At 40.5% G+C, this 13,075-nt stretch overlaps 1 protein-coding gene across 1 annotated transcript in view; it reads right to left on the bottom strand.

Annotated features, from left to right (window-relative positions):
- RAPGEF5 (Rap guanine nucleotide exchange factor 5) overlaps positions 1–13,075 on the bottom strand; it is an 863,712-nt gene that overhangs the window by 115,930 nt on the left and 734,707 nt on the right. The window contains exons 13-14 of the mRNA XM_069211465.1: positions 3,333–3,477; positions 2,493–2,590 (exon numbers count right to left, since the gene is read on the bottom strand). Of these exons, the coding sequence (XP_069067566.1) occupies positions 2,493–2,590; positions 3,333–3,477 (243 nt within the window). The remainder of the gene's footprint in view (positions 1–2,492; positions 2,591–3,332; positions 3,478–13,075) is intronic.

The following is a 13,075-nucleotide window of genomic DNA, read 5'->3' as shown; positions in this document are numbered from 1 at the left end:
GTTAGTTCTTCCTCCTTCAGAATGATTGATTACAGCATCAAGTATTCAGAGATGTCATGTGAGTGTTTTGGTATGCATGAAAGCATAGTGCCCTGCGGTAAAAGATTTTTCTGCATTCATAGTTGCAGAAAGTGACTGTGTGAATGTCATAATCTCCTCTAAATGAACGTAATTGTGCCATATAAATATGTACAACTGTACAAGTCATAAAAGTCAACAATATGTACACCTAAATTATACAAGCTAATTCCAAACGAATCCATTCCTGGATTTAACTAAAACTAAAAGAGAATCGTTGAAATAATTAGATTTGGGTATTTCTGATAGAAATTATACCCCCTTACACGTGAGTGAAATGATTAAGGAAGGTCCCCATTTGGGCACAATATATACTCAATTGAAACTAACAATGCACTCTTATTGGATACCATTACAGAGGCAAAATTGAATTTCAAGAAAGATTTCGATAGGTAAGATTCAGAACAGTTTACGTGTGGCTGAGGAGTTCTAGAATGAGTCACTGGTTAAGATTTGCTTCACTCTAATTCAGGAAATTAAACTGTGTCGCTCAATAACAATTTTCAATGACTTTCCGTATGAATGTTTATCCGAAACACTAATGAAACAAAGCCCTTATGGTAGCAAATAAACTACATCTCAATAAAAGGTATCCTTTGAGAGTTGGAGAAACTGCATGTCATCAGTAGCTTTGTTGGGAAAAATAGCTTTCCATATTTGTGACCATGAATAATCATTCCATTTGAATCAGAACAATTTTTTATATCTTTGCGAGCTGGGAGAATCTAGTGATGTGCACTGTTGTACTTGCATTACTTTTCTGTGATTACTCATCTAATGGTCTATTCTAACTTTGTAATTGTAAATTGCATTAAAAGAGTGCTTACTAATGCTGAAGAGCCATTGAGGTGCTTTATTTTTGTCCCTTTTATGCTGCTCTGGCTGATCTGTCTAAACTCTCAATGCTCTTTGCAATGATCTGAAACATCTGTCAATATAGAATGTTTATACTTTTTCTGCTTAAACTTCCTACCCTTTTCTTGCTTTTTGGCCTCTTGTTTTTGTACTTCTCCTCTGCGTTCTCCATCCATCTGCCCCCTCCCCCAGACTACCTCCTGCATTTCATAAATCAGTCATCAACAGCAAGGTTGCACTATTGGAGAGGTGTCAATATGAACGACATAAACAAAAAAAATACATTAAAAAATAAATAAACTTACTTGACTCCACGCCGGTCTCCAGGCTGCACTGCAGACACAGGCTCCCACCCTGCCCTGCTGCCAATCCTAATGCTGCTCTCATGCTGCTGGCAGCATGAGAATAGCGTCAAGATTGGCCTGAGCACCCTGCCTGTGCGCTCCTAGGCAGACTGGCAGCCTGTGCCTGACGTCTCCATTCCAGCAACACAGTGCTGTGTTGGAGAGAGTTCAGTGCACATGTGTGTTTGGCCGTCCTAAGACGGCTGGCCAAACACATATGCACACTGAGGGGAGTCCACACCACTCCCCCTTCATCCTTGTCATCCCCCATGGCCCCACCCCTTTACAAATAATAGGATAATAAACATAGGGCCAGATGTAGCAAGCTGTTTTGCCCATTCTGTGTCTATGGAAAAATGTGTTCGTACATGTGGCCCATAGTTTATTATTGTTTTATTTTTGAAGTTTTGCTGCTGCTGGCGGGGGGTGGGGGTGAGTTTGGGGGTGGCGACGCTCCTTCATCATAGCAGAGGAGCAGCCGCTGCATATAAAATCCGTCAGTATCCGAAAGTGTTGTTTTTATTTCCATTCAGGCTTTGCAACCTCATCTTTTGTGTTCTTTTTTCCCAAACGTGCACAGATGCAGCCCAACATATGTGTTGCCTGTCTAAATAATTAGGGACACAAGGTCCGACTTTCCTAAACTGTAGATAGACTGTCCACTGCTCTAACTAGATGCGCCATTCAATAACACTTGAGGTACTGGTGCAATTATATACAGTTGAAAATAAGTTTAACATTAGGAAAGTCAGCACAATTTTTCAGGGGCCAGTAAATATTACAAGCTACTATGTACGAAGTTCTCCCTCTTTAAATACGCTTAGTACTGAGGGGTAGAGGTGTGGAGTTGCCTTATTTGGGACCATCGTAATATATTTATGTGCCAGACGTTTAAAAAATGTATCCGACTATGGCGGCTGGACGGACGCCAGTGTACCAAACACCATTTTATGTGAACAGATAAAAATAAATAAACTATGAATTATGTTTTGCACTTAGTTGATACTGAAATAAAGTAACCACTGTCATGATAGTTATGGCTGATAAAATAGTATATATTTGGATTTTTTTCTTTGATAATTTTTTGAGATGCTATTGAACTTGTCATACCCACTTTCTGAATGTAAAACGAGAGTAGAAGGTTACATAACAAAGTGCAACAAGCGAGACTGAGGCACCAAAGTAGCCCAGTGAACGTGCTGACGTCATACTTACTGGCGGCGATGCATTCGCAGTGCCTTCTGGAACTCTTTTAAGTCTTTCTCCAGAATTGGATACTCGAAGACGTCATCCAATACATATCTGTAAAGGGTCTGAAAATGATAAAAAAAAAATAATGCATGGCTAAATCCGATTGTTTTGTTGGTTTTCGCTCTTTTCTTCCAGCTCCTAATGTTTACAGTAACCAACAAGCAACGGCAGCATGTCATGAAATGTTCGTACGTAAAAAAGCAGGCGAGCGCTTCGTGCAGCATTCTTTTGTGAATGCTCTGGGGTATTTGGTATCCAGCCTCAACTTGCAAAGGTCGCCTCTGCACATCTGCAGCATTCTTACTTCGAGTGGAAACGCCTTTCATAAGGAGCGTCATTCCAAGAGCACGACCTTTAATCAGGGGCAAGTTTCTCAATGGGGGTTTAATGAAAATGGTTATTTGCTGGTGTCCTGTGTGGTAAGTGTGGAAGTAGTTTAAATCTATGCTGTGGAGGGTTGGGATACTGTTAAATGCTGCCTCTTGCATCTGGCTGTAAGTGCCTATGTTTGGCATGTTATGGGCTTCTGCTTTTTACTTATCTCTTATAGTCAAATGGTTTAAGCCTACAATGCAAAGACATGGCGGCCAGTAACAGCACTAAACTCATACCTCAAACAATCATTGAAGGGCAAATTCTCACTAATGGAAAGCATTTCTAAGTAATTTTATTATGTCGACACTTCTATTTCATCTATTTTTCTGCAAAGAGGTGATCAACATGCATACTGAACTCTGGAAGCCGTACAGGAGAGACTCTCTGTGGGGTCCTTACATCGTAGGCCGGTGTGTGTCAAGGTCTTACCTTTAGGAAGAGCTTTGAGTGCTCGTCGTCGTGCAGCCAATCTTTGTACAATGTTGTCCATTCTGACACGAGGTGCAGAACTTTACGTTTTGTACAAAGGGCCTCCGAAGAGTCTCCCTTTCCTTCGTATTTCTTGGCACCATAGGTACGTTTAAGTTAAGGAGCAGTAGCAAGTCAAAAAAAGCTATAAGTTTGTTGATATACATTTGTGAACTCATTATCACATTTAAACATAGAGAGACTTAACCCTCTCTTTGACGTCATCGCTACAAGGTCTCTTTTAAACATTTTACTAAAATGTAATTCCTTGCTTGGATGTATGCTGAATGATATAAACCTACAAGAAACAATTGTAGATGTTACCAAAAGAATGGACGAAACATGCAGGGGTAGTCTACCATTCATGAGGGAAATTTGCACATCTTACACCTAGCTTATTCCTAAATTCCTGCAGTAAGATAGGAGGAATCATGGTTGATTGTAGAATTCAGCAGTAAGCCAAGTGTACAACAATAGTAAGCCACAGTAAAACCTTAGTGAATAAGGCCCAAAACACTCCATTAGGAAGTGCCCAGGACTTTTCACAACAGGCTCTATTTTCGTTTTGTCACACTCTGAAGTTACAATCAAGCAGGGACAGCTCCTCCATTAGGGTGGAGGAGCGTCACCCCGTCGTCCCACCAGCAGTGGCTGCTGCAAAACCTTTATAAGAAAATTATAATAAACTTTGTTTATTATTGTTTTCTTTTAAAGTGGTGCGGCCACAGGGCTGACGAGTAGTGAGGGGGAGTGCACAGCATTCCCTCTCAGAGCGCATGTGTGTTTAACCTGCCGTCTCGGGCCGGCCAAACACACATGCGCAGTAGGCTCTCTCCAGCCCAGCAACACAGTTACCGGGCTGGAGAGGACATGCACAGGCTCCCAGTCTGCCTGGGCGCGCCCTAGCTGGGCACTCCCAGCTAATCCTGAAGCTCCTCTGAGCAGCAACAGGATTGGCAGCAGGGCAGGCTGGGAGCCTGCCTGTAGCAGAGGAGTGGCATGGCGGCGGAAAAGGTAAGTGTTTTTTTTTATTTAATACATTTAATGTTTATTTCCCTCCTTGCCCCCACATGTGCCCCTCCACCCCTTCCACACCCCACGAGTCGCTGCTGCAATCAAGTCTAAGATATGATTTACAAACATTCTGAATCAAAGAAAAAAACTTTCCATAAACATACACACTGTTTAATCTGCCACACTAAAATGACTGAAGCACCACAAATAAATAGGACACTGACTTAAAACTACTTATATCGAATAATACTGTGGGCAACTACGAATCTCCACTTCTTTGTTAGTTAACAATTAGGTTTCATCTGCCGGGCCTCGAGGGACCCTTCATTGTGATAGATTAATGCTTAGGAAATAGCCCAGATGGCATTCTGTAGTGATGATAAATGGGGCTGGGCACAAAGGTACCTCAATAGCCAAGAAATCAACAGAGGAAAATGTGCAGCATCATTAGTTGAAGATATCGACCAAGCCTTGCATAATTTGCAGTCAAGAGAGGGGCCTAGAAGTAATGCTTAAGTATGCAGATCTGGGGGTCTTGCCATACCGGACAATTTCTCTACGTGTATTCTAAAAATAGATGCAGGCGACATCATGAGAATACTGAAATGCACTCTCCGGAATAAAATAAATGTCAAGGTTCTCGTGCACATGCATCCATCCACAACATTACAAATACCCTTTGCAGAATGGACACATACAATTCTTCCAATTAACCAATATGATCCATTACTAAACAAAATGCTGGAAAGACCAACAGACACTGATCAGACAAAGTGAAACCACATCAATGTGACTCCATTCAGTGAGAAATTCCAGAACCATATGCAAAGGAAGCACAGACTTAAAAAAGTGCTACAACATCAGAGCTTTACTACCAAACATGACCAAACGAGCAGGCATAGAATAATTGAAGGGATCTGTCTCACACTACTGTACAATTGTGGAGGACTCTCTTATAGTTATTTCACTGTAGGTCCCACATATCTACACAAGTTGACAGCTTTTATACATCTCCCATAGACACTCAGATATTGGATATCCATACAAAATGTCCAGCCTAACATACCCTTTCACTTCTCTCTCACTCCAACCATGCCAGCTCAGGACCACAACTGTACACAAAATTTGAGATTGAAGAACCCAGTGTAGTAACCAGATTAGCACATCGCATTATATAAAGTACCATAAAGTTACCTGCAGAGCGGTTACAAAGCTACCAGCATGTTGAAAACCATAAAACGGCATGTCTGTCTTTTACACTTTATCATCCAACACACTGCTACACTGTACGGCAGCCCATAACACAATAAGAGCACCTCGTGGCCATCACGCACAACATGGAACACTTTTCACATTGGCTCAAAACAAAAACAACTTCCTTCCAAACCTACATGGTGTATGGGGATACTCATGTAGGCAAGCACTTCAGCACCCCCACACTGGGTAAGTGAGTTCTTTGTAAATGCTGCAATACAGTACAATCACTTTGGGAGCAGGAGCCTGCCCTCGAAGAGGCAGATCACGGAGCTTCTTGGGTCAATAATTTACACACCTGATAAAGGCTTTTAGCTATTTTGGGATCAAAAGCTCTATGATAGGGTGAGATCACAGTTAAGGGGGAGTAGGAGGATGAGTGAAGAAGACTGGAGTAAGTGTTTCAGAAGGTGTTGTGAGGTAACAGGCTAGCTACAATAATCACAGATAAACTCAGAATTAGGACTGGGATAGAAACCATGGAATCATGCGTAAGTCATCCGCAGATATCCGATAGTGCTATGAGGTCATAATAATGGCAGTCAGTGACCTACAAACATTCCACATAATTTAACACACGAATGGTAGAAGTATGTAAAAAAAAAGTCAAACAACATAATAAGGTTGGCCACATGCAACAGAATACTGTAAGAAACATTTTCGTTTTCAAATAGTCCAAAATAATTTTGAGCATAGGAATGTACGCATTTTATGTTAACGCATTTCCTCATTTTTCCACTGAGGGGTCCTTTAAATGAGAACCTGCTCACCAGCGGGAAAAGTATAATTACTTTCCTTTGGCTTTCCCCCCCCAAAAACAATGTTTTATCAGGTGGAATTTACCACAGCTGCGTTTTGTTTCAAATGATTTTTTCACCACATAAAATATCCAGGCCTCTGGGAAATTTTGATGAATTACTCTATTTACAGATAATCAATGATTGCAGTGCCATCCAAGGACTCTTGCGTGTACTTCTTCAAAACTGACGGTTGAAGGGTGGAGAGATAAAGGGGCTACTGACGCGAGGAAGTTATGTGACCCAGCTTCCAATGCGGAGTGCTTCCAGGAGTGCTTCGCAGTGGGAGGAGGAGCTGAGCTGGGCAGAACGGGAGTGGAGGATGCAAGAGACCTGGCAGCATGTTTACTGGACTGCCGGAGTTGTGGTGCTGGCGGTCGGGCACCTGGGCCTACTACCTGATCGCTGTAGCTTCCATTCCCTCGCTGCAGCTTCCATTGCTCCTTCTGCAGCTGTGCACTTAGTAACCATGACAACTTCTGTGGACAGTCTAAGCTGTTCCCTAGTTACAGATATTTATGTGCTAATATTCACCAGGACTTATCCTTCGGGAAAGTTAAGGTGAGTTCTCCATGGGAAGCTCCTGCAGTTCAGAACACCCTGTGCAAAAGAGTTTGTCTTTTAGACCCTTCGCAATTGTTATATATAGTTGGTTGTGCACAGGAGTTGGAGAAAGTGGAATGTTAGAATTTGGAAGAAGTGAGAGTTTGGAATGAGAGAGAGCGAGGATAGTGGAGAAGGGGAGCGAGGAGACGGGTTGGAGTCAGAGCCAGGTGTGGTAGGGCTGTCTCGTTTTACTTCCATGTATACTTAAATAAAACGGTAAAAGGATTCAATGCTACCCTCATCCTTCCTTAACAAATTTGGCGACGAACAGGGTGGGAACGAACAGCCCTGACGTGTATCCCGGTAGTTCTTGTGTGGATTTCCTTTGTGTGCAGCGCCTCGCAACGTAAGAAAACATTATTTTATTGCTCAGCACACTGTTAAAGTATACCTGGTATTTTGGAGCGGCAGATACCCACGAAAATCCTCCGTTGTACAGTGTGTACATTCAAATGACAAGCTAACTGAAGTGTCTTGAGCTCACCCCTTTCTCGTCACAAGCTCCATTCACTGTGTGACGCACAATGTAATAACAGTGTGCCACCACTTTAGAAAAAAGACTAGTCTGCGTCCCTTTGCGTTTGGCACGCGCTTCGCACACATTTACTAAGGAACGGGATTCCTTATACAAAACAAAAGTAAATGGTATCCTGCATATCAATAAGGAGCAAAAAAAACTCATGTTGAAGCTTATGGGCATTATATTTTAATTGTTTCCTACTGGTTTGTGGTTTCTTTCGACATTAGATAAACATCCCAATACTTTTTTTTTTTTTAACTACCATTTTTTTTACTTCACTTCATATATCACTATATTTATACATATGTATTTTTTTTATTGAATATATACAGCAGCCATGGCTTCCAACTGGTCATTGAATTTACTACCTCCACAACCATTCTAACCTGTGGTACGGGACAATGCTATTAAGTGGCAAAAATGGAAAGAATATTTTCTAAACTATATTGCAACTTGTGATGAAGAAGATGATTTCACTCCTGCAAAGAAGAGAAACATTCTTTTACATTGTCTTGGACCCCAGGTTTTAAAAATTTATAATCACATAGAAAAAAAGTCAAGACCAGAGGGTCAAGGAGATGTATATGCAAATGCAATTGAAGATTTGAATAGATGCTATGCACCTACAGTATGTGTTGGCATTGATAGATTTAAATTCTATAATAGAAAGCAATTAAAGGAGGAATCAATTGAAGAGTATGTATCTGCCTTAAAGAATTTGGCATTGACTTGTTGGTTTGGATCGCTACATGATGAAATGATTAGAGACCAAATTGTGATGCATGCGGCTAATCCTTCTATACAAGACTGTCTATGGGCGAAAGGAGAAGCATCATTATTGGAAGTGGTTGAAGTAGTAAAAAAAAGCAAAACTAACAGGCAGATGTGCTAAAGCAGTGCTTCTTGGAAACAGGAGTGAAATTGAGGATAAGAAACAGATTAATAAAATTAAAGGTGGTAAGAAAAATTCAAAAGCTGTACAGGATAATTCTACGTTAAGTGCTAGACCTGGTAAAGTGCATCTAAAGAAGAATGATGCAAAAAATGACAAATCCACTGAGAAGTGTTATAGATGTGAGTTTACAGGTCATTTTGCAAATGACAAGTAGTGCTCTGCATGAAACCAGAAAAGTTCAGAGTGTGGAATTGTAGGGCTTTTAGTGAAAGATGCAGGAAGAAGAAAGAGAAATCCATAAAACTTTTGGAGAATAACTCGAGTTCGGAATCATCTAGTTCGGACAGTGACGATTTAAATATGTGTGTATTCAATGTAAGAGATCTTTCGGATGGGGAACGTCCACCCACTTCAAGGAAAAAACCTAAGTGCAATTTGTCCATAGAAGGAATTGTAGTTAATGTTATTTCAGATTCCGGTTCTCCATATACTATCATCAGCCAAGCAGTGTGGATGGATAAGCTAGAACATAAACTGGGAAACAAGCTTGAACCTCCAGATATTTCTCGTAAGAGTTTTCCTGGAGAACGTATTGACATTCTGGGTTGTAGGAAGGTGTGCTTTGTGTTTAAGGATAGAGAGGCTGAGTGTAAATTTTATGTCTCAAAAGCGGCGGCATCAGTTTTAGGATGGTGAGACCAAGGTAAATTAGATATTATTCTTAATCCTAATAGTTCTGATCCTGTTTTGGTGGTACAGGAAGAAAGATGGGATGAAAATAATACCAAAGTAAGGTATTCTATGGAGTTTGCGGGTGAAATTGGTAAATTAACTGATTTCCAACACAGAATTGTTTTGAAAGAAGATGCTACACCAGTCACACACAAAGCTAGGAATATTCCTATGGGAACTAGGGCTGATGTCAGCAAGAAATTGGGAAAATTATTGAACGCAGGTATCATAGAACAGATTGACTCTTCAGATTGGATTGTTCCTTTGGTGGTGGTGAAGCAAGCCAATGGTAAGTTGAGGTTATGTGTGGATCTGAGAGATTTAAATAAAAATATTTTGGTGGACCAATTTCCCTTACCAAGAATTAATGAAATGGTTGTGCTCACAAAAGGCGTGGATTGGTTCACCACGATTGACCTAACCTCAGTTTACCATCAGGTGTTAATACATACAGAGAGTCGTAGGCTTGCTGCATTTATTACCCCATTTGGCTGCTACCAATTTGCAAGAGTGCCATTTGGTTTGGCATCAGCAGCAGCTGTGTTTCAAAGAATGATGTTCAAATTATTCAAGAATGTGCAAAATGTCATGTTCTTTCAGGATGATATACTATGCATAGTAAGGTTGTCTATAAAACTCATAGACTATAAGTAAAAAGTACAATATGTTTGAGGAGTAAGAAACATTATTGTAGATTTTTTTAGTAGGTTACCTGCGCGTGCACAAGACACAACAGATGGTGAGAATGATGAGATGGAAGGTAATGGTGTGGCAGAAATTATGGAAGGGACTCAAGGAATTTCAAATGAGGAATGGTCCACTGCCACAAAGGAAGATGACATGCTGTCAAGGGTACATTCTTTGATTGTTGAGGGTAGGCCCAACAAGAATGACCTTGAAGGTAATTTACGCACATTTTGGGAGATGAAACAAGAATTGTCTGTAGAAAACAATGTGGTACTACGCAGTGGCAGGCTTGTACCACCAGAAAGTCTCAGGGACAGATTGTTCGATAATTGCTAGGAATGGCATTTGGGAATTTCTAAAATGAAGAATAGAGTAAAGGAATTATATTGCTGGCCTGGAATAGATATAGCTGTTGAGAGGAAAGTGAGGGTTTGCGTTTTATGCAATGAATCAGAAAAACATTTGTTGACATTTAAACCACCCTTGTGCCCGTTAACGTGTTCGGATATGCCATGGGACAGAGTAGGTTTAGATATTGCCGGGCCAATTTATGAAAATGGGGATGCAAAATTTATTTTAGTATTAACGGATCATTTTTCGAAATGGCCAGAAGTGAAGATCTCAACAAGAATGGATATCTCAACTATAGTGACATTTTTGGATAAAATATTTCTGAGAGAGGGGTTACCAAAGGTTGTCCTGATGGATAATAGTCCACAATTTTCATCTGGAAGGTTTAAGATGTATTTGGAAAGGAATGGTATAATACACAAAACAACATCAGTGTATCACCCCGCTGGTAATGGAGTGGTAGAGCGCTCTAATAGAGTTCTAAAAAATGCTATTCAATTAGCCAATAGTGCGAGTTTACCATGGGAAAAAGAAGTGTGGACTACAGTATGGTCATACAGAATCACTCCTAGTGATATCACAGGTTGCAGTGCTTTTGAAATAATGAGGGACAGGATTCCATTAGGTAAAGATAGTGTTGACTGGATGGCTAAAACTAGAAGAAGTGAGTGGTCCCCAGAGGTGATCAAGAAGGATATAAGTGTCAAACAGAGGCATACAAAAGAAGTGTATGATGCAAAACACAAATGCAAGGTAGTAGATATACGTTCAGGAGATTTGGTTAGAGTTAAGGTTCCTGGTTTCAAAAGAAAGGGGGCAGGAAGATTCTATTCACCACTAAGGGTTGAAAAAGTTTTGTTTGACTGTGTTACTTAGTGATGGGAAAGTATGGCATATAAGCAGTGTTGAGTCATATAAGGGTGGAAAAGGTGAAGGCAAGGATGATAATACTTGGCTGAGGGATGAGATGATTAATGATAAAATACAAGAGACACAAAGATTGGATAAGGAAGGAGTCTTGCAAGAGAACACGAGTCTGCAGGAGTCCGCACATCAGAGACGGGTATATGGAACTGCGGGTCAAGCATCTAGCAATGTGGGGGTGGGAGCAGGAGCCTGTGCTGATGTTAGTAAATATGGTCCAACAAGGATGAGATATTAAGGACTAAAGGATTTCAAATGCAATATTTATATGTTCAACTATTTATTATTTTTCTGGCTAACTTAATTTAATTTTGTTATTCTAAAGGGGGGATGTGTTGTATATAGTTGATTGTGCGCGAGGGTTGGAGAAAGTGGAATGTTAGAATTTGGAAGACGTGAGAGTTTGTAACGAGAGAGAGCGAGGATAGTGGAGAGCAGTGAGCGAGGAGTGAGGAGACGGCTTGGAGTCGGAGCCAGATGCGGTTGGGGCTGTATCGTTTTAATTCCATGTATACGTAAATAAAACGGTAAAAGGATTCAATGTTACCCTCGTCCTTCCTTAACACCAATAGCACTATGCCATTCTGACCTTTTGCTGCTATTCGAGCCAAAAGCTCCTGTAATTTATTATCAATGGGCTTGCTACTGAAGGGGATGTGTGCTGTGAAGGAACCACAGCATGGGGCTTGTCCCAGCCTGATTTTGCACTGGTTGCAGTCCTCGCTTAGACAGGGGAGCATAGGCAGCACCAACAGTGGAGTGTCTATGTAACGGATGGATGTGGAGCTACAAATAGGCCATCTAAAATCATACCCATGTATACTTAAGTTCAGGATACATTTTTACCTATATTCTTGTAAGGTGAAGTTTCTGTCATTAGTATTCATCCATACAACCGCCGTGCCACTATCTTGACCCTGAAATTTAGGCCCTAACTTGATGGGATAATTATCATACCTGGTGAAACCCAATACTCTGAGAGTTTGGAATTCAAGTATTAACTCTAATCATGAGATCTGCACTGTGGCATACATCACCAATTTTTGTACCTTCTTCAATAAAAACAGGAACTGCCACTATTAACCAAGAATTTTCCCTAGTATACTTGGCAGGTTTACCTTCTTGAAATGCAGTTGGGGAAAATTGTGGGGTTGCAGGCCTTATCCCACCTGGTAATGACCGACTGTAATGAACTTCACATAAAGTATAATATTGATCCCTACTTAAATGCTGGTGGCATGGTCAGAATTATCTGGCTGGCTTGTAATCATGGCACTTCATGTATGATGTGTGACTGCACTGTTTACTAGTGGAGGTAACTGTATATCAAAGAGTGAATTCAACTGAAGAAAATGAAACTAGCCTTAGCAAATTGTCCTTTTAGATGGTTGTATTTTTACCCTGAGCTGCAATTAAAGCAAGGATTATTTATTACCACCAGTAATGTCATACACTAGTGGGAATATGTAATTACAATGGAGGAACAATATTCTATGTGGAGTTGAAATTTACAACTAGCGTTTTTTCACCACAATAAGTTCCAAGTCAAACCCAATAACAAAATAATGTGATGTGAAATATGCTTTATTACTCACAGGGAGAATAGGTTTTACATCTGCTGGGATGGTAATGTGGAATTATATTCGGCTGTGTAAATTATTATTAACATTCTTATTCCTTGACATTTAAAATCTATTCAGTGTACATGTTACATACTATATCCCACATGGATCCAACACGGTGCCAAATGGGCTATGAAATTGCTCACAACAATCTGTGGGTGCTACTATTTCTAATAACCAGGCAAAAGTCATTTTACATGCCAGAGAGATGGACAAACACGTGTGTCCTTTCTGGTATACCTCTCAAACACAAACCTCATACACCCACAGCTCAAAAATGCCATTCAACGAAAGATGGACTA

This window comes from Pleurodeles waltl, chromosome 10, assembly GCF_031143425.1.
Source record: "Pleurodeles waltl isolate 20211129_DDA chromosome 10, aPleWal1.hap1.20221129, whole genome shotgun sequence".
Lineage (NCBI taxonomy): Eukaryota > Metazoa > Chordata > Amphibia > Caudata > Salamandridae > Pleurodeles > Pleurodeles waltl.
The sequence above is the reverse complement of the archived record's forward strand: the minus strand, read 5'-3'. Positions and strand labels throughout refer to the sequence as shown.